This window comes from Lotus japonicus, chromosome 3 (genome assembly GCF_012489685.1).
Source record: "Lotus japonicus ecotype B-129 chromosome 3, LjGifu_v1.2".
NCBI classification, from domain to species: Eukaryota; Viridiplantae; Streptophyta; class Magnoliopsida; order Fabales; family Fabaceae; genus Lotus; species Lotus japonicus.
In genome coordinates, this window is record NC_080043.1 from 77,571,187 (window position 1) to 77,589,094 (window position 17,908).

The 17,908-nt window shown below is 32.5% G+C and overlaps 2 protein-coding genes and 1 long non-coding RNA gene across 4 annotated transcripts; all 3 read right to left on the reverse strand.

The window, feature by feature from the left end:
* Positions 1-593: 593 nt before the first annotated feature.
* LOC130746099 (AT-hook motif nuclear-localized protein 9-like) lies at positions 594-4,700 on the reverse strand. 2 transcript variants are annotated; one of them, XM_057598617.1, is made up of 6 exons: positions 4,479-4,700; positions 3,161-3,646; positions 2,737-2,804; positions 2,140-2,271; positions 1,438-1,599; positions 594-1,303 (listed from the first exon to the last, which is right to left on the reverse strand). In XM_057598617.1, exons 2-6 carry the CDS (start codon positions 3,555-3,557, stop codon positions 1,064-1,066), a joined length of 999 nt encoding a protein of 332 aa, XP_057454600.1. In that variant the 5' UTR covers positions 3,558-3,646; positions 4,479-4,700; the 3' UTR covers positions 594-1,063. The 2 variants fall into 2 exon arrangements, with proteins under 2 accessions (XP_057454600.1, XP_057454601.1); XM_057598618.1 differs by lacking the exon at positions 4,479-4,700 and adding an exon at positions 3,773-4,445.
* A 6,441-nt stretch (positions 4,701-11,141) lies between these two features.
* LOC130746100 (uncharacterized) lies at positions 11,142-12,200 on the reverse strand. The gene is made up of 3 exons (XM_057598619.1): positions 12,044-12,200; positions 11,892-11,953; positions 11,142-11,464 (listed from the first exon to the last, which is right to left on the reverse strand). Exons 1-3 carry the CDS (start codon positions 12,099-12,101, stop codon positions 11,342-11,344), a joined length of 243 nt encoding a protein of 80 aa, XP_057454602.1. The 5' UTR covers positions 12,102-12,200; the 3' UTR covers positions 11,142-11,341.
* Positions 12,201-14,345: 2,145 nt separating this feature from the next.
* LOC130742696 (uncharacterized) lies at positions 14,346-17,151 on the reverse strand. The gene is made up of 6 exons (XR_009021246.1): positions 17,026-17,151; positions 16,861-16,936; positions 16,710-16,768; positions 16,532-16,581; positions 15,174-15,271; positions 14,346-14,542 (listed from the first exon to the last, which is right to left on the reverse strand). It is a non-coding gene; the product is annotated as an uncharacterized LOC130742696 (long non-coding RNA).
* Positions 17,152-17,908: the final 757 nt, after the last annotated feature.

The following is a 17,908-nucleotide window of genomic DNA, read 5'->3' on the forward strand; positions in this document are numbered from 1 at the left end:
ATTTTAACCGAAAGGTTTAAATTGTAAGATATCTCTACTGTCTAATTTCGGACAAATATATGAGTTGACTGATTTTGATTCTATTGTCCTTCGGGAATACGTTAATATATAATATTGGTGAATGTAGGGAACCAAAATCCATTAATTTTGTAAAACAACATAAAAAAATGATCATGTAATTTATTATTTTCGTTGTTAGAATATGAAAATAATATCTTATAATATGTAGATCATATTTCAGAGTACTTTACAATATATTTATTTTATTTTAGATTAAGGTAGTATAGATTATTCTATAGATTATATCTTATAATATGTAGATCATATTTCAGAGTACTTTACAATATATTTATTTTCCAGTTACATTTATTAATTCTAGCCTTGATTTACTCATTTCAAACATTTACTTTAATTTTATGGTTATTTAGCCGTTTCAGTTATTTTACGAGTAGTTTTTCTCCTTACCTTAATATTACCCTGTCCTCAACAGTTAGAATGCCTTAGAAAACAAACTACCCAATAACATCCCCATCCCTGCATCAGGCAATCAGAACTAGGAGCACAACTTAAAGCACAAAACACAGAATGAAGAATTTTTGCTCAAAGGAATCTTGCATTCTACTGGTTTTTCTTATAATAACAAATTGTCTCCACTCAGGAGCACAACAGTGTCGTCTGAGTGGAAGAATTAATCAACGGGAAAAAAGCCCCTCCGGGACAAAATGAATAATTCTCATTGCTGCCAACAAAGAAAAATGTACAAAACATGAATGTTCCGGACGAGTGACTAGTCACACCAAGGCATATCTCACTTTGAACAGCTTTGAAAAAGAAGCAGAAGTGGTGGCCCTTCAGAATGTGACAACTAGTACCATTCTGAGGACAAACCTGTGGTTGCACTTTGCACTGAATGGATCCACAAGCAGGTGCCATCAGAACATCGCCATAAGCACCAACAGTAGGAGCGTGGAGGCATGGCGGTTGATGAGTGTGATTCATCCATTAGATAAGGGACCATGAATTTGAAATAGATATCCTGTACTGGTGAATGCTAAATAAATTGTCACCCACGCATTAAATCAATGCCAATATGGGAATTACGCATATCCAATTGACGCGATGCCGGCCAAGAACTTAGAGATGAGATTGGAGTAAGATTTTGATTTGAAGAAATGCTATTCACTGCAACTGGATTGTGAACTGCATGATGATCTGACTCCATAGCAACTTCTGCATTTTCTGAATCTTGTTTGTTTTTGTTCTTTGTCTTTGATCCACCCCACATGAAGCTCCCAACTATCACCTGTAGTTTTAAGTTATAACTGATCAAATCTTGCCATAGAAAATTAGAACTAAGAGTTTGGAGAGATGAGTGCAAATAACCACAAAACTTTCTAATTTAACAAGTTCCCGGTTTTGATGTGAAAGTGCAATTACCTGAATCAGACTTGCTGCAATAAGCACTCCACCAACTCCTCCGCCGATGACACGACCATCAGGACTTGCAAGGGAAATATTTAATCCACCAGTTTGACTGCGGGAGCCACCACCATCAGCAAGAAAGTAAGAGCCTGACAGGCACAAAATCTCAAAAAGCCCCTTTTGAGACCAAAATCCACAAAAAATTAGACATTAATGTACATAAATAACGTTAGCACGATAAAGAGAGTAAAGAAGGATAGGAGAAAGAAATAAAACAAAATAAAATAAACTGATTCTAAACTACTTAGGATGGTGCAAAAAACAACAAATAGATAAAAGAAAGGCCAAGTAAAATGAATAACTTCAAGAAACCAAGCATAAATGACTAGAAACTCGGAAGGCTGGCAATAATATATTTTTGTAACTCAAAATCTGAAACTAGAATAGCCAAGAACTAACGCAAGTGACTCCCTTTTCTATCTTTCCAAATCTTCATGCCTAAGATCTTTTCTTCACCCAAATCTTTCATTCAAATTCACTTTTAAGCAAGACTTTCAACTTGTCAATTTCAGTCTTCTCATTAGCTGTAATTGACAATCATCCGGTTCTAATACAAGTTGCTTCTAACACAAATGTATGTATTTAAGCAAACCTAATTATTTATGAACCCATAGGCATATCCAAACATATATGCATAATGCTAAGAAAGTTCCAAACCTTATATGTGACACTGCCCCCTGAAGAAGAAGGCTGAACGAGTGTCGCAGTAGAGACAGCACCATTAGCTGACAATATACATATAGCCCTAGGTCCCTGCTGAGAAAATGCCATAATCTTTGTTGCAATGTCCTATAGAGAAGAAAAGGCACAATTTTCAATAGCATATTTATAAATACTTGCCCAAATGGAAAAACATATGGCATAAGTTCAACAGGATCATCACTTAAAAGAAACGTCAAAGAGTATCTTCTGTAACCCAATTGTATGTCTCAAATATCATTTACAGGGGAAGTATCATATCATGTGCTTTGATAACTCCATGAAGAATAAAGCAGCCCTTCAACAAAAAATAAGTACCAAAGAAAAGATAAAATTGACAACTTAATTTATACTTTCCCGCACTATTATCTTTATTATCATAGACATCAATTTTCCATAATACTTGGCTTTGGCTTTACTAAGTCAATTCCTTCCTTTAAGGATAAAATAGTACACATGAATACATGATATTAACATATACCAAGCTTAAGTTTTCAACACAGACCAAGAAAAGAGAAAGATTGCTACAAATTGTCAGAAAAAACTGTGGCATACTTCTCCAATTGCTACAGTGATGACATGAGGAGTGAAACCCATCCCGGCTGAACCAGACACCAATTCACCTGGCAATAACCATTCAATACATCAAACACAAATATACATATATACATACACAATACACACACATTTAAACCAAATTAAATTAATAAAAATCAATCCCTTATGCTGAATAAAACACAAATATACAGAGAATACAAACTCACAGACACACACACACACATATTGGAAAATAAAGGTCATTGTTATATTCTATTCATATTTATATTAGACTACCAGCATGAATGAATAAACAAACCTTAACTCAGAAAACAAGATGATATGCAAACCCAAATAATACTCAGATATATGCTCACAAAACCAGAAGCATCTCAAGTTCAAATAAAAATTACTTCACTTTTATTTTAGAATAGAGATTTACCTAGAGAAGCCAATTGCTGTTTCTTCCCAGACCCAGGGGGGCGCCCTCTACCCCTTTTCTGGCCTTGTGTAAAGGTTCCAGGATGAGTAGCTGGTGTTGGAGTCAATGCCAATGACACAGTTCCTTGACCAGACCCATATTTTCTAGGTCTCCCTCTCTTCCTTTTGACAGGTGCCCCAGAAGGAGCCCCCACATTGACACATTGAGATGAAATTCCAGAAGATTCTAATGGCAATGTGGATCCAATGGTACCACCTCCAATGTTTGATTGAAATTGTGGATTAGGGTTAGGCAGTGGCTGAATACTCGATGAATTAAGCAATTCAGGTTGGTTCCCAGCAGCACCAGGTATTCCTCTCTGCATATAGTATGACGCCATTTGGTCCCCTCGATCCATGCATTTAATTTACTTCAAGTTCCTTTACAATCTTCCACAAGAAACTCCACACCTCTAAGATTCAATAAGCCAAAGTTTACCACCTAGCTCTGTTCTCATATGCATCCAATGACAAATTTGAGCAAAAAAGAAAATAGGACAAATAAGAAAACCATGAAATCAAATAAATCCAATGTGCAGTCACTGACAATAGTGTCAAGAAGTGTGTAAATTACATAAGCAATAACTGTAGTTTGAGAAAAAAAAGTCACAAGTCCTTCAAATAATCAATTGAAGTTTCCCCCACATATAAAGTTTCTCAAGGATGGTACCCTTCTGAAATATGCATATGAAGGTATGATATTGATTTCTATATGTGCAGAAGAAAAGGACCCAAGACTTAAAGGCACCCAGACAAGAATGGAAAGGCCAGCTAGAACTAGAAGGTAATCCACAAAGACAAGGGAAAAAGTCTACATGACAAGACCATATCAAGAGAAGACAAAAAGAGAAGTTAGTTTACACCTTACCAAACTATATAGAAACAACTAAAAGGCTTCACATTGAAGATAAAGACCAAGTGAACTGTAACAGGTCCATTCTAACCAACCTATAGTAAAACCTTAAACATGAAGCAATCTCCCTCATACCATCATATAAGTAAAACTCACCAGTCACCCCTGAACTGAATCTGATGCTAACACCCAGAAAACTCAAAAAGCCAAGCTAAATTTCATTTTTTTAAAGAAGAATCAAATACTTCAAGTTTATATCATAAACCCAGTATCAAATTCAAGTAAAGAGCACAAGATGTCATACTACAAGAAACTAACTCAAAAACATCACAACTTTGGTAAATGGGGTGAAGACTAAACAGTAAGAAAGCAATAATGCCATAAATGCATAACGAGTTTCATTTGAAAATGTGGAGAGAGTACTAACATCTGAGGAGAGAGAATCAAAAGAGTGTGGTGGTGGTGGTGGTTGTCATCTTCCATGAAGAAGTGGAAGCCAGTGGGAGTTGAAAAACGTTCAATGGTTTGATGGGGAATTGAAGAATGAAGAGCGGTGGATGACAGAAGTGAAGTGCGAAGAGGGTAAGTGAGTGCAAAGAATGAGAGCCACATAAGGAGAAGGAGAACAACATGTAACTTCTCTTTAATGTGAAAAAAGGAAAGACAATGGAAAAAGTGAGAGGATTGACTTGATTTATTGACTCTTTAGAGTTAATAATCACTATTACTGACTTACTTTACATTTTAAAGTGAGAAAATTTTTAGTTTTACTTTAGATGAATGAAATTCAAATAATTCATTCACATCCAATCTCCAACTCTAAATGAGAGATATGAATAAAAAAGGATAAGCGAGATATATTATATGTATTGTGATAGACAAATAAGAAAGATAAAAGGAAAAAGTGACGGAAGATATGATTGACGAGAAAATTTGTTTGAATATATGAAGGTGAAAAATGACTTGTTCACACTTATCCATCTCCACCTAATGGAGAGAGATAGAAAAAAAAAAAGGAGATAATTGAGAGATATAATAGAGAAAGTGGTGTGTGGGCATATCATTCTTGTGTAGTTGAAAAACAATACATGCCTATTGACTAGTGTTGCTCTCCCTCCCCCTCTCTTATTGAATATCAGCAGCTATGAGGTTGAACTTGAAGGTCTCATTTTTCTCTCTTGTAGTTGAATTTGGGTGATTACTCATAAATGATGATGAGCAATAGGTGTACATGCATTTTTTTTAAATATACAACAAACATATACATATTAGTGGTGATTTTTAACTGCCACAATACTTGGTGGCCGTTAAAAACCATCATTAATGTGTATGTATGGTGTATATATGCAAAAAATGTATGTACAAATAATATTTTTTGAATACTAATTAGGCTTAAATATGTTTTCATACCTATAAAATTCACAAATTTTAGATTTAATCTTCATTTTAAAACATCTTATTCAAATCTCGATCTTTTGGGAATAAGATCATTTTAGTCTTTTTCATTAAAAAAATGACATGGTTAAGAGGGCTCCACCTCAATGCTTAACACCTCATCACTACCTATGTGGCATCCTACATGGCCAATTTTAATTTACCTAGCCCTAAATCACTCCAACTCACTAATTAAAACACTTTTGTGTTGTTTTAGCATAAAAGTGTGTTAATAAAAAGTGTGTTATCCCTTTATAAAGTGTAAAAAGTGAGAAATTTCTACTTCTTTCTTTGTCATTTTCATGTTTTGCATGAGATTACAAATTTATCATCGTTTAGCACTTATTACTTCTCTCTAACTTTTATCCTCATTTAATAGCAATGCCCTTTTTAATCATGTTATCAACATTCATTTTTTATAACTTACTTTTAACCCATTGTCATACACAAATTTGTAATACTACTTAAAGTAATCTTATCCAACCGAATACCAAACAGACCCACATGATCTTTCTCTTTCTACCTTCAATATTCACTGCCCCCACCATATGTCCATATTGTGCCAATGCCAATTGCCAATGACCTATCCCACACCATTCAACAAAATATCTTCCATAAGCTCCAGGATAGCTTCCTTGACCCACCTCCATCAATTTCTTTCTCTCAGACCCACCACTACTTCATCTCAATCACACAATCTTTCAAACTTCCCTATTCATATCACATGATGAGGGACAGGGGGGGGGTCGAAGATATATCCATATAATTGTCTCACGATCATTATCTTATGCAAGTTACTTTAAATGAAATTTAAGATTAGAAAGTACTCTGATAATAAAGTTGCATAAATATTACCTGTTTGTTAGATAAATGATTGCTATTACGAAATTGTATAAAGCTCAATATGTAGAAGCACGTGTGTCAAATAATACAAAAAACATGCATGTACTATACAAGATGGGTAGATTCTTAAAATGATATTCTTTTGACCATTTTTTAATGTAAAGAATTTTGTCAAAGATTACTCAAAACAAAAGCAACCATGTGGAGAGCAAATTAAAATACCTTTATATGCAAGTTCACACTAGCTAACGAAATTGGAAACCTATTCTAGAACTTGATCTTTTTTTTTGAGGTGTTTTGTTTTTGTTAGAATTAATATAGTCAACCTAAACAAAAAAACCTTTGGGTCAAATGAAATGGAAGTTCAGCCCAGATAATTTCATGATGAGGTTTATCAGGTACAAGCCCCCACACAATGCAAAACTATTTAAGTAATAGCCTTAGGTCCCAAAAAATTAGTGTACGTGTACGTGTGTTGGGGTTTTGGGCTCCCTTCCTATATGGAGAAATGCTCAAATATGCTAGTCCACTTGGTCTCACTTAAACAAATGGAGAGGGGTCAACTAGCGCAGATTAGAGAGGTCTCATTTGCCAAGAGAAGCAGAGAGAAAAGTGAGAGAGAAGAGAAGAAAAATCTGATTCGCACAAAGGCAGACCAGTTATACGAAATTCGTGATTACTCCTTCATTCACCGTCAGATCGGGTTGAAACTTTTCCAGCAGGTTCGTGACTCATAGTACTTCATTCCGGACAATTGGATCGGCGAGAAGTTGTCTGAGATGAGAGAAATTGGAAGCGGACAGTAGCAGTGTTTTCTGGTTTTTCAGATTCTCTAAGTTCTCTATTTTGAATTTCTTGCTTTGTTGTTTGACCAATTGTTGAGCACGATTTGTGCTATTATTTGAGACTCTCTTGTACCCTTATTTGAGACTCTCTTGTACCCTTATTTGATTATAGTGGAGTTTGATTACTAGCTTGTACCCGTGATTATTTTACTTCTCACATTGAGAAGGTATTTTCCACGTTAAAGATCTTGGTGTTGCATTGATTGTGATTTTTAGTTGCTTCATTATTTGTTATTGCTCCTCACGAATTCAATAAGTTGGGGAAATTGATTACCTGATGCTTATTGCACTGTTAGAGTTGTTGTTGTTATTTGTGTTGAATTTCCCATCAAAGTGGCATTAAAACTCTTTGGTTAAGGGGTTGTTTGACTTGTTTGAATGATGGATGCAGATACAAATATGATGATCTGTTTGAATGACACTAATTATCACTTGTGGAAGGGCAAGATGAATGATTTTTTATTTGTAAAGAAGTTGCATTGTCCAATTATTTTTTTAATTGGTCAGCATGTTGGGCTTACAAGGTTTTCCGTGTGGTTTAAGCTTGAATTTTTTAACTAAAAAAAACTTTTCAAAAAGACTTAACCTTGTTTATTTATTAATTTGGCCTGGCCTGATGTAGATTAGGCTAGACTATAAATTTCTGTCGGTAGCCTGACCTACTTCCATTCTTTTTTCTTATGTTACTAAAAATCTTTTATTTTGGGAACTCAGGCTTTAGCCACATGAATCCAAATTTATTAAACTCAACCTGGATTCAAACACGTTCAACTAACTTTAGGCTAACGCGATTCCAAATGAGCGTGTGTTGTGTACTTCATTGTTTTTTTTAGCACACAACAATGATCATCGCCATAAGCAGTGACTGATCCCACATCAAATAGTAAACTTCCGACTTCATGTTTAAAGAACAAATTGAGCTAACCATTACATCATGGTATGGTTGTGTACACTTGTATGGGGCAGTAAGTGTGAACGTGTGATGAATACACAATACAATGTTGGGGGAATGAAAAACACGCCTTATCCATGCCATGCCATGTCCATGTGGTATGACATAACATATGAGGTTGGTTGTCTGGATATATATATACGTGTGGACGTGTGGTGACTATCTACTCTTTAATGCGCATTGTTGTTATGGGGATTAATTTGAATTTTGAATCTCATAAGCATAAAAGCAATTATACAATTACAGTGATCAATTGATGAGAGTGACAATACACATTTGCAACAGTTGAGAGCAGAAAAAAAGACAAGCCATCAAAGAGGAAAATGAAATGGACAGCACAATGGTCCTTGTTGATACTGATAGAAACCAATCTCTTGGAGGGAAGACAAATGTGAAATGCACCGTCACCTCCGCCTTCAACGCCACGGTGACCCGCGCTCGCCACCAACAGCCACCGCACCGTTGTCCCCAAACTCTCTCAGGTTTCTCTCTCAGGCCCAAATGTGTATCTAATTTGGGCCGAGCCCAATGGGTTCCCTTTTCTAATTTGTTTTGGATATGTAGAAAAAAAAACTAATGTAGATAAGTTTTTATATTTGTTTGTTTGTATCATGATTGTGTTTTTTTTACCAATTGGTGGTTGGTTCTAGTGGTACATGTTTAATTTCCCTTAAGCAATGTCTCGGATTCGAGTCTTGTGGATGGAAAAAATCTCACTATGAGAGTTAACCCCACCATGATGTGGATTACTTAAAAAAATTATTTTTTTGCCAACGTGATCTGTAAATATTTGTTTGTGTGCTTTCACTATATCAAAATATTTATTTGCATTCTAATTATTCTAATTGATCCAGTATTATCATTATAATAGTAGGTATTTTCCCCCTATTCACAAAAAATATAAAGGTCTTTTTTTAATCAAAGTTTTTTTTTTTGAGAGCATTTTTTAATCAAAGTTAACTCACCAATATCCTTCTTTTTAAGTTTCAAATCATTTATCTATTTCTTCTTTGTGTTACCTTTGGGTTAGTCTTGTTTTATGATTTGGCGGGTTATCTTTTCTCTCATCCTATTTGAAGTGAGTGTGGTGTGTTGTAGTGGATTCTATAAAAAAAATCAAGGTTGGTTAAGTTCTCCATTTTTTGTCTTTGCTAGGTTGCTCCTTATTGAGTGGGATGTACTCAAGTTTGCTCTTTGAAATTGATTTAGCCGCATGAAAATGACCTTTTAAATATTTTTTATATCTCTGTTCTATCTTCAATGTGGGTATGTTTGCAAAACGTTGAAAGCGTTTCAGATTATAATTTGGCAAGGAAAGAACTGAGTTGTGTAAATGTGTGCTAAATCAGATTAAAAAAAAACAAACACTGAGTAGGAAGTGTTGAGTTATCATTTTTCTGTAAGCAAAACTTAATGACAAGAACTAAAAGAGATAACAATGCATATTTCCAAAGATTAAAAATAACTTTTTCCAGGTATTAAGACTAATATTAACTATATTTCCAAAGACTTAAAACATATTTAAGCCTATGAATTATCAGGACAGGGACTTCAGCTCTATGTTAATTTGATTTAACATTTTATGTTAAAATAATGGATTTTGCTTTTTGTAACGATGAATATAGACAAGAAATGCAAGAACCAACCACATGTTTTGCTATCCGTGAATGAGCACTGTTTTTGACTCATTTGATTTTTCTGAAGAAAAACTTAAACTGTTATAAACCTTCGTGAGTTTCATTTCGGTATGATTGCAATTTGCAATAACTGTTAAGTCTTTTTTCCTTCTAATTTGAGGTATGGGCCCTGGTTCACTCTCTGTTGTGAGTAGGTGATCCAACACCAGAGATAAAAGACGCAGCAGATTCATATACTCACCGTCAGTTATATAGATCGTTTACCTAGGTACAGAAATGAGACCTTGAGGTCTGTATCGGTAATAGAAAGACCTGCCACCAAAAGCATTCGGAGCAGAAGTAGACCCTCCCCCGCCATAATAGCACCACCTAGCTTCGCTGCATCGAGATAGTAGTAGCACATATCTTTTTCGGGGGAGTGTTTTTATCATAGGCATGGCTTTACTTGTTGGGCCACTGATGCACTATAAATCTCAAAAAGAAAAAATGCCCTATGTTAAAGGTACAACTACAAAGAAAATAAAGCAGATCAGCCAGCAAGGTTTAGAAGCGATTTTTTTCAAGATCAATTTTTCGCTTGACATGTTCAGTTTCGCACTAAAATCTTTCATAATCACTTCTCCCTTCACAAAAGCTACTCTAAATATGTTTGGAGACTAATATGATTCACATCCAAGTAGAATTGATTCTGAAATAGAAGTTAGAATGTAAAGCTACTATGTGCAGCTTCTAGCAATCAGGAATCGATTATGACAAATTTGATGGATATCCAAACATGCAAATCAATAGCTTCTTTCAAAAGCACTTCTCCTCCCAATGTGAAAACCTACTTAATTTCCTAACATGCACCTATTCTCCTCCAAAATAGTAACAAGTAGATAATGAGCTCTAGGAACATTCACCCACGAATTGATCTATCTTATGAAACAAGAATTCATTTAGCCACCAATACCAGTTTGTTTATCTGTGTTTGAAAAGTGAAACTCCATCTTAAGTTCAGATTTAAAGATATGAATATCGCTAGGCTTCATAATTCATAAAGGAAGTGCTCAGACTAAAGAGACCTGCTATTGAGATCTATAACACACCTTTTCTACCAAGCATCAATGTCTAAACTCATGAGAAGGAATAAATTATCTCATTTCACATGCCATTATTTTGATAAACTTGTGTTTATCTCCCTCTTCAGAAATATTCATAAAATCTCACTTATGTAACATGTATGAAAAGAGAAAGACACCAATTTCTAACATGACAGTGTCATGTAAAATCTAATACGAGAGGATCCTAATCCCTTTGAAAAGCCACTCTTTTCCAATGAATTTCACTGATGTGTATAACTCAGTCTTCCAGTCATACGAGTAAAATGAAAACATCGGTAGAAAAACTTATCAATCAATTACAAAATGTAAAGATGAGAGTAGATAGTTGATTAGAGACAAAACTGCAAAGAGAAACAGCAACTACAATAAGATTAGTCTTCTAATATACAGTTCACACCCTCATATCAAACCTCAAAAGAACTCTATCATCTATCATTCTTAAAGCATCATCTAGAATTACCCAAGTCAAACAAGCCTCACGCGTCGAGCTCCATAGCCTGAGCAGCTTTAGCTTTAGCCAGAGCTGTCAACTTGGTCTTCACTTTTCTCTTCCCCACCTGAAATCCACTTCCACCCTTCTTCTTGTCTTTACCATCCAACTAAACAAGTTTGACCAACAAAAAACAAAACCACACCCCCATTAATCCTTAAACACACACAAACACATAAAGTAGCAAGTTAAGCTCTATACAAGTGTGCTTGGATTTGGATTCACTGTCTCCACAGTCCAAACCAGGTTAAGTGCAAAAGCTACATATCATAGCTTCAATTTTAAAGTAATAACTGAATAAAACTGATTCTATGGAACTTTGAAATGAATCCAAACACACAGTACTTTTGGTTTTTTTTTTCTTTTCCAAATTTGAATCTAATATCCAGCAAACACAAGTTAAGAACTTTTTTGCATAAGAAATAAAATCTTAAACAAACACACGAAACCCAAATCATATATTCCACTATTTTCAACAAAAGAAAAAAAAAACTCAGCAGAGCAAGAAAATTGAGAAATTAAGTGCAAGGTCTCACTTTCATCTTGTTTTTCTTGGCATGGAGCTTCTTCTCCTTCTTTTCCTTCTCTAGCTTCTCTCCTGAAACAAATCAACACAAACACGAAATCAGAACATGAACATCGAAGCGTTACTTTTGAATTGGGGGAATCGAAGGTGAGTAGTGAGTACTTCGGAGATCGAATTCGTATTGCTTCTTTCTCTTTGCGAGATTGTTCTTCTTCGACATTTTTTCACTCTTTGTTGTTCCGGAATCACAAACACGCAGTTCAGTTCAGGGATATAATAATGGGTTTCAGAAAAACCCTAATTTGTGAGAATTTCTGTTATTTTACATTCAGTCCTCCTATATTACTTGTTTTATGATATTCTCCCTGAAAGATTTTCCTTGATGTTTTATAGATATACTAGTAAGTTACCCGTGCAGATGCACGGGTCGCGGTCGGTCGACCGCGATCAATTTTTCTCAACAATTTTTATTAAAAAAATCTATTTATAATTAAACATTCATTATAAGCGTTTTAAAAAATTGTAATTTTTGTTAGTATAGAAATTTTCCCCGTTGATTAATGAAATTATTTTTTTAAAAAATTAAAAAAATATTTAATTTAAATAAGTTTTAGTTAACCAAAAAAATTAAAATTAAGATGAAAATGTTTATTTTAAAATTGAAAAAATAATTTATACTAAAATTTAATATAAATTAACTTTGTATAAAGGAAGATAAAGTTTTTTTTGGAACAATATAAATGAAGATAATGTTAACCTCTATATAATATAGTAAAGGTTTGATTAAGTTTATGAGAAATCTATGACTGAATAATATTTTTTTGAGTTTCTTTTCATAACAAAACTCTATATAATAAATTAAAATTATTATGTAAGAATTATAATGAATTTATTTAGTTAAAGATCGAGAAACTAATTTTATAAAAAATTATTTAATATAACTCGGTACAAATGAAGACATAACTAATCTCAATATATTATGAACTACATTATGTGATAATTTTAAAAAAAGTATTATTTTTGTTAGCATAGACATTTCCTCGTCGAAGATATAACTAATCTCTAAATAATAAAAACTTTTTAATGTAAGAATTTTAAAAATTATTATTTTAGATAGAATAGATATTTTCCCCGTAGATTATGAAATTATTTATTTAAACAATGAAAATAAAATATATTTAAATCATTTATTAGTTTATAAAAATAATTTAAATTATATTGAAATTATGTATTTGAACATAAAATAACTTATAATAAATTTTTATTATATATATAATAATAAATTTGATGCAAACTTTGTGTAAATGAATATATAATTAATATCTATATAATGAAAAAAATTCACTATGTAAGAATAAGTAAAAAAATTATTATTTCAATTAGCATAAATATTTCCCCGTTGATTAATGAAATTATTTATTTAAAAATTGCAATAAATTTAAAGTCAATATAAATTAACTCTGTATAAAGATGATATAACTAATCCCCATATAATATAAAAATTCATTATAAAAACTTTTTTAAAAAATTATTACTATAAATATTTTTTTAGTTGGCATAGATATTTTTCCGATGATTAATGAAATTATTTATTCAAACATCTAAATTATTTTACACTTAAATTTAAAGTAAATTAACTGTATAAATGAAGATATAACTAATCTATATAAAATAAAAATTCATTATGTAAGATTATTTAAAAAAATATTATTTTAGTTAGCATATATATATTTCCCCGTTAACCAATTAAATTATTTATTTAAGCATTAGAAAATTATCTTACCTAAATAATTTATTAGTTTAGAAAATTAATTTAAGTTATTTTACTTACTTATAATAAAATGTAATGTAAATTAACTTTGTATAAATGAAGATATAACTAATCATTATATATTATATAAATTTATTATGTAAGACCTTTTAAAAAAGTATAATTTTACTTGACATAGATATTTTCCCCATTGATTAATGAAATTATTTATAAACATTGAAAAATGTATTTTGTAAAAAATTTAATGTAAATTAACTCCATATAAATGGAAATAAAACTAATCTCTATATGGCATAAAAGTTCATTCTGTAATAATTATAAAAAAGAAATTATTTTAGTTAGTACAAATATTTTCATCATTGATTAATTATATTATTTATTTAAACAATGAAAAAAAAATTATTTAGCCAATAACTTTTTTATAGGAGATACTATATTTATCACGTAAGTTGAACAAATATTTTTTAATTAACAAAATACCCATGACTATTTGGAATTCTAGTAGGGAAATGTATATTTAAATTTTTAATAAAAAAATGGTATAAGAATCACATTATTTGAAGATATTGACAAAACTATGTTGGTATATTCTTAAATTTAAGTCATCTTTCGAATCAGTTATTTCTAAAGATGTTAGGGTAGGAGAATAGCAAAAAATGAATTTGTAAGATTAATATAAATTATAGCGGCAACTAAAAACAAACATAAGAATTTCAATTAAAGGTATACTGATGACCAAATAGAAAGCATATCCTTCTAAGAGAGCCATATTTTTCCATAGATAAGTGTTGTACTTGAAGATACCATCTGCTCCTATTAATGGCTCAACCATAACAGCACATTATCTTCTTTATCATGCCTAACAGTCTTCTACATGCTCTCAGTCTTCCCTGCCACAACACAATCAAACATTATAGTGAAACCAAAATCATCTCCACAAATAGATCAACAATGTGATAGTTATATGTGTTTAACTATGTAATCCTAATAATGGAGTAATATCAATAACTATTTTTTTTAGGGGTCCTTAGGTTCAGGTCAGAGCAAAGTTATAAATTTTACTCCTATAATTCACTCTTTAGCTAGAGTTAGATTGGACAGGCCAAGAAGAGGCAGTAAGCTCTTTTTCATTTTCCTCTTCTTAAAGAAAAAAATGAGTATCAACAAAAGAAAAATAATTAAGAGATGGAAGCAAAATGAAATGAATACAAAGTATGCATAATCCAAATGAATTGATTAAATCATAACCAAAATACATAATCAAAATTTATCAATGGCTGCCCAAGACGTGTTCGCCACAATATGCCAAGACGTGTTCCCATAAACATCACATTTGTAACTTTGCATTTGAAGATCTCCTCAATGGCTAAGACATATTCCTAGAAGATACATTTTATCCATTAAGTGGTGAACAAAGCCAAGCTTATTTTAAAACATTTCCAATCCCTCAACCAAGAATGAAATATGCGCATCATATGTAATAGCAAGCATTGACACAAAACAGGACATGAGTTAACTTACTAACATATTGTGCTCTGGATCTCGCTTGTCGAAAAGGGCATCAGGTTCGTTAAGACTATTTTCAAAACTTGCTACTAATTTCAGTTGCTCCATAGCCTCTAGTAAAGCATGATAAAAAAAAGAATAAAAAATCTAAACAATAGTGGAACTTATAAGAGAAATAATGAAGAAGAACGAAAGTAATTAAAATATACAAAAGAAAAAACTAATGAAAGCCCAAAATTAAGTCAAAATGGAATCAAAATCCATTCAATCTAACAAAAAATGAGTATATTCGGGTTGGTCCTACAACAGAAAATATAGTCATGATCACAACTCAAGATTATATTGGTGCCTAGATGAACCATAAAAAAGGCATATACTCATCCACTCCAGATTTGACAGATTAGTTATTCTGACTCCTGATTTCCATGTTTCTTATGACTCATCAACTCCAGCGATCGAGTTAGCTTTACGTGCCATACCTAACAGAGAGAAGGTTAACATGTATGTTGTGATTGGAGCACATAAAAGACAGGAAGGCAAAAACATACTCATTTCGTTGGCTTCGAAATATCAATCCATGTAAGAAAACAAAAGCAATATAGAGAGACAATAGAATATAAATAGAAAAAAAAAAGATAAAATCTTGACAGGAACACACATCTGACCGGTCAAATAGAACGCAAAAAATATCAAAGATTTATATTCAAAGAAGTTGTAGCAAACTGTTTCAGATACAAAATAGTGAGAGCAAGAGTAAAGCATGAGAGCAAGAGTAAAGCATTATGGAACACAAATAAGCTCAAAGTTGAAGGATTCAAAATCTCAAATAAAAAAGAATTAGTCAGGCGGTAGAATGAAAAAGAATGAGGAACAACAAAGAAAAAAGAACCAAAAAGGAATAGCAGATAATTAAAAATTCAAGAGTGAAGAGGGAGAAAAAGCAGTGTTAAGTTGAAAATTGAGAACATAAAATAATAAAACTAAAATAGAAAGAATTGATAACAGAATCAATAACAAAATCTCTAAAAGCAGCTCTTAAACAAATTCAAATCTGAAAAACAAAACAAATTGATAAAAAAAAAACCGTGCAATCAAAATCTAAACCTTAACTCAATGAACAATCCTTGATTAGTGGAATTCTCCAACGATTTGTAACTCAAGAGAAATAGTAAGGCCACAAATAACCATCCACTCACATTTTAGAAACTTCAAATTTACTATCAAAACACTGTACTGTACCACTCCTTGGGGTTTCCATTTTATTCAATTTACACCATTTCAGGGTATTGAAAACGTCAAAATGCAAATATCACAAGAAGAAAAAAATACAACTTTGATAACAAAATGTAAACCTTAAAATGCAAAGAACAAACCTTGATTAGTGGAAACCTCCAACAAATTGAAACTCCAGGAATGCTAGACCCTGTGTAAACAAAACAACTTCAATAACAAACTTTTCTTTTGAAATGAATAACAAACAAACTTAATACTTTAAGATACAAAATCTATTTACCTTTAAGAAAATAAAACCTTAAAATAAAACAAACTAACCTTGATTTAGTGGAGACCTGCATCAGATCAAAACTCCAGAGAAGAGTCAAGGTAGAGTGCTACAGAAAGAAAAAATCGTTTCTTTCGGACTAATTACACAATAAAATAGAAGAAAAATTATACAGACTGAAGTACAAAATAAAAATCAAACCTTGGAGGATGATTAGATCAAGTAGTTGGATGGCTGCTTAGAGAGGAAGAGGGAGAGGCAGAAGAAGAGAAAGGGTCTGAAAAATAGAGAGAAGGGTTTGGGGAGAAATAATCCGGTATAGAGAAAAGAGAGACATTTAGTAGAAGTAGAGAATGAAAACAATACCTCAAACACCTTGCATGCAAGAGGGAGGACGAAGAACAACAGAGAAGAAGAACAAAAGAGGCAGTAAAATCATAAAAAATCAAGCCTGATGAAAATGTGAGGACCCCAAGGAAGAAGAACAACGAATGAAATTTCATTTTTTTGTCAAATAGTAAGCCTTCAAAGAGATAGAATTTAAGCATGAAGAGAGGAGATGAAACTAATCGAATGGGTGTAGAAGATGCAGATTGTGATAATAGAGATTGTGATCAAAGATATGGTTTGGATTAGTGAGATAGGAAATCTGAAGTACAATAGAAATAGAATTTCTCAAATTTTTTATTGTTTCTCTCTCCAATTGAGACAGACTTTACAGTTTAAATTTTAAAATAAAAAAGGACAAAGAGGGAAACAGAAGGAAGAGCGGGAAGGAGAAAAGGAGGAGAAAGATTAAAATAAGCCAAAAAAAGGAGGTGCTGACACGTCACCAGAAGGGGTTTCTTTTCATAGAGTATATTGATTTAAAATAAATTTAATCAAAAGCTCTTAATTTATTTAGAATGGTTTTTTTTTAATTCAAACTCATTTAATTAAGAAGAAGCAACAACAGCACAATCTCCATTCCTTTCTTCTAATAAAAAAAAAATTAAGAAGAAGCAAACGGCACAGAGGCCAGTGCATCAGATTGGACAATGTCAATAAGTTGTGGAGGAACCTCCTCAATCCACACAACCTGACCAAACGAAAACGATAAAGAAGTTAAAGCATCGGCCGCACAGGTACCTGTACGGTGGACGGACAGTAAGGAAAAAACATCAAAGTTTGAAAGCAAAAAATAGCAATCCCTCACAATTGAATCCAAAAAAGAACAACCACCATTGTGTTTCCAGGCGTCAGCTAAGGG

Coding starts and splice junctions, on each gene's coding strand:
- LOC130746100 (XM_057598619.1), bottom strand. CDS start 12,101: ATGTCGAAGAAGAACAATCTCGCAAAGAGAAAGAAGCAATACGAATTC. Junction 11,954..12,043: donor ATACGAATTCGATCTCCGAA/GTACTCACTACT, acceptor GATTTGTTTCAG/GAGAGAAGCTAGAGAAGGAA. Junction 11,465..11,891: donor CCAAGAAAAACAAGATGAAA/GTGAGACCTTGC, acceptor AAACTTGTTTAG/TTGGATGGTAAAGACAAGAA.
- LOC130746099 (XM_057598617.1), bottom strand. CDS start 3,557: ATGGATCGAGGGGACCAAATGGCGTCATACTATATGCAGAGAGGAATA. Junction 2,805..3,160: donor ACAGCAATTGGCTTCTCTAG/GTAAATCTCTAT, acceptor GGTTATTGCCAG/GTGAATTGGTGTCTGGTTCA. Junction 1,600..2,139: donor GGGGCAGTGTCACATATAAG/GTTTGGAACTTT, acceptor TGGTCTCAAAAG/GGGCTTTTTGAGATTTTGTG.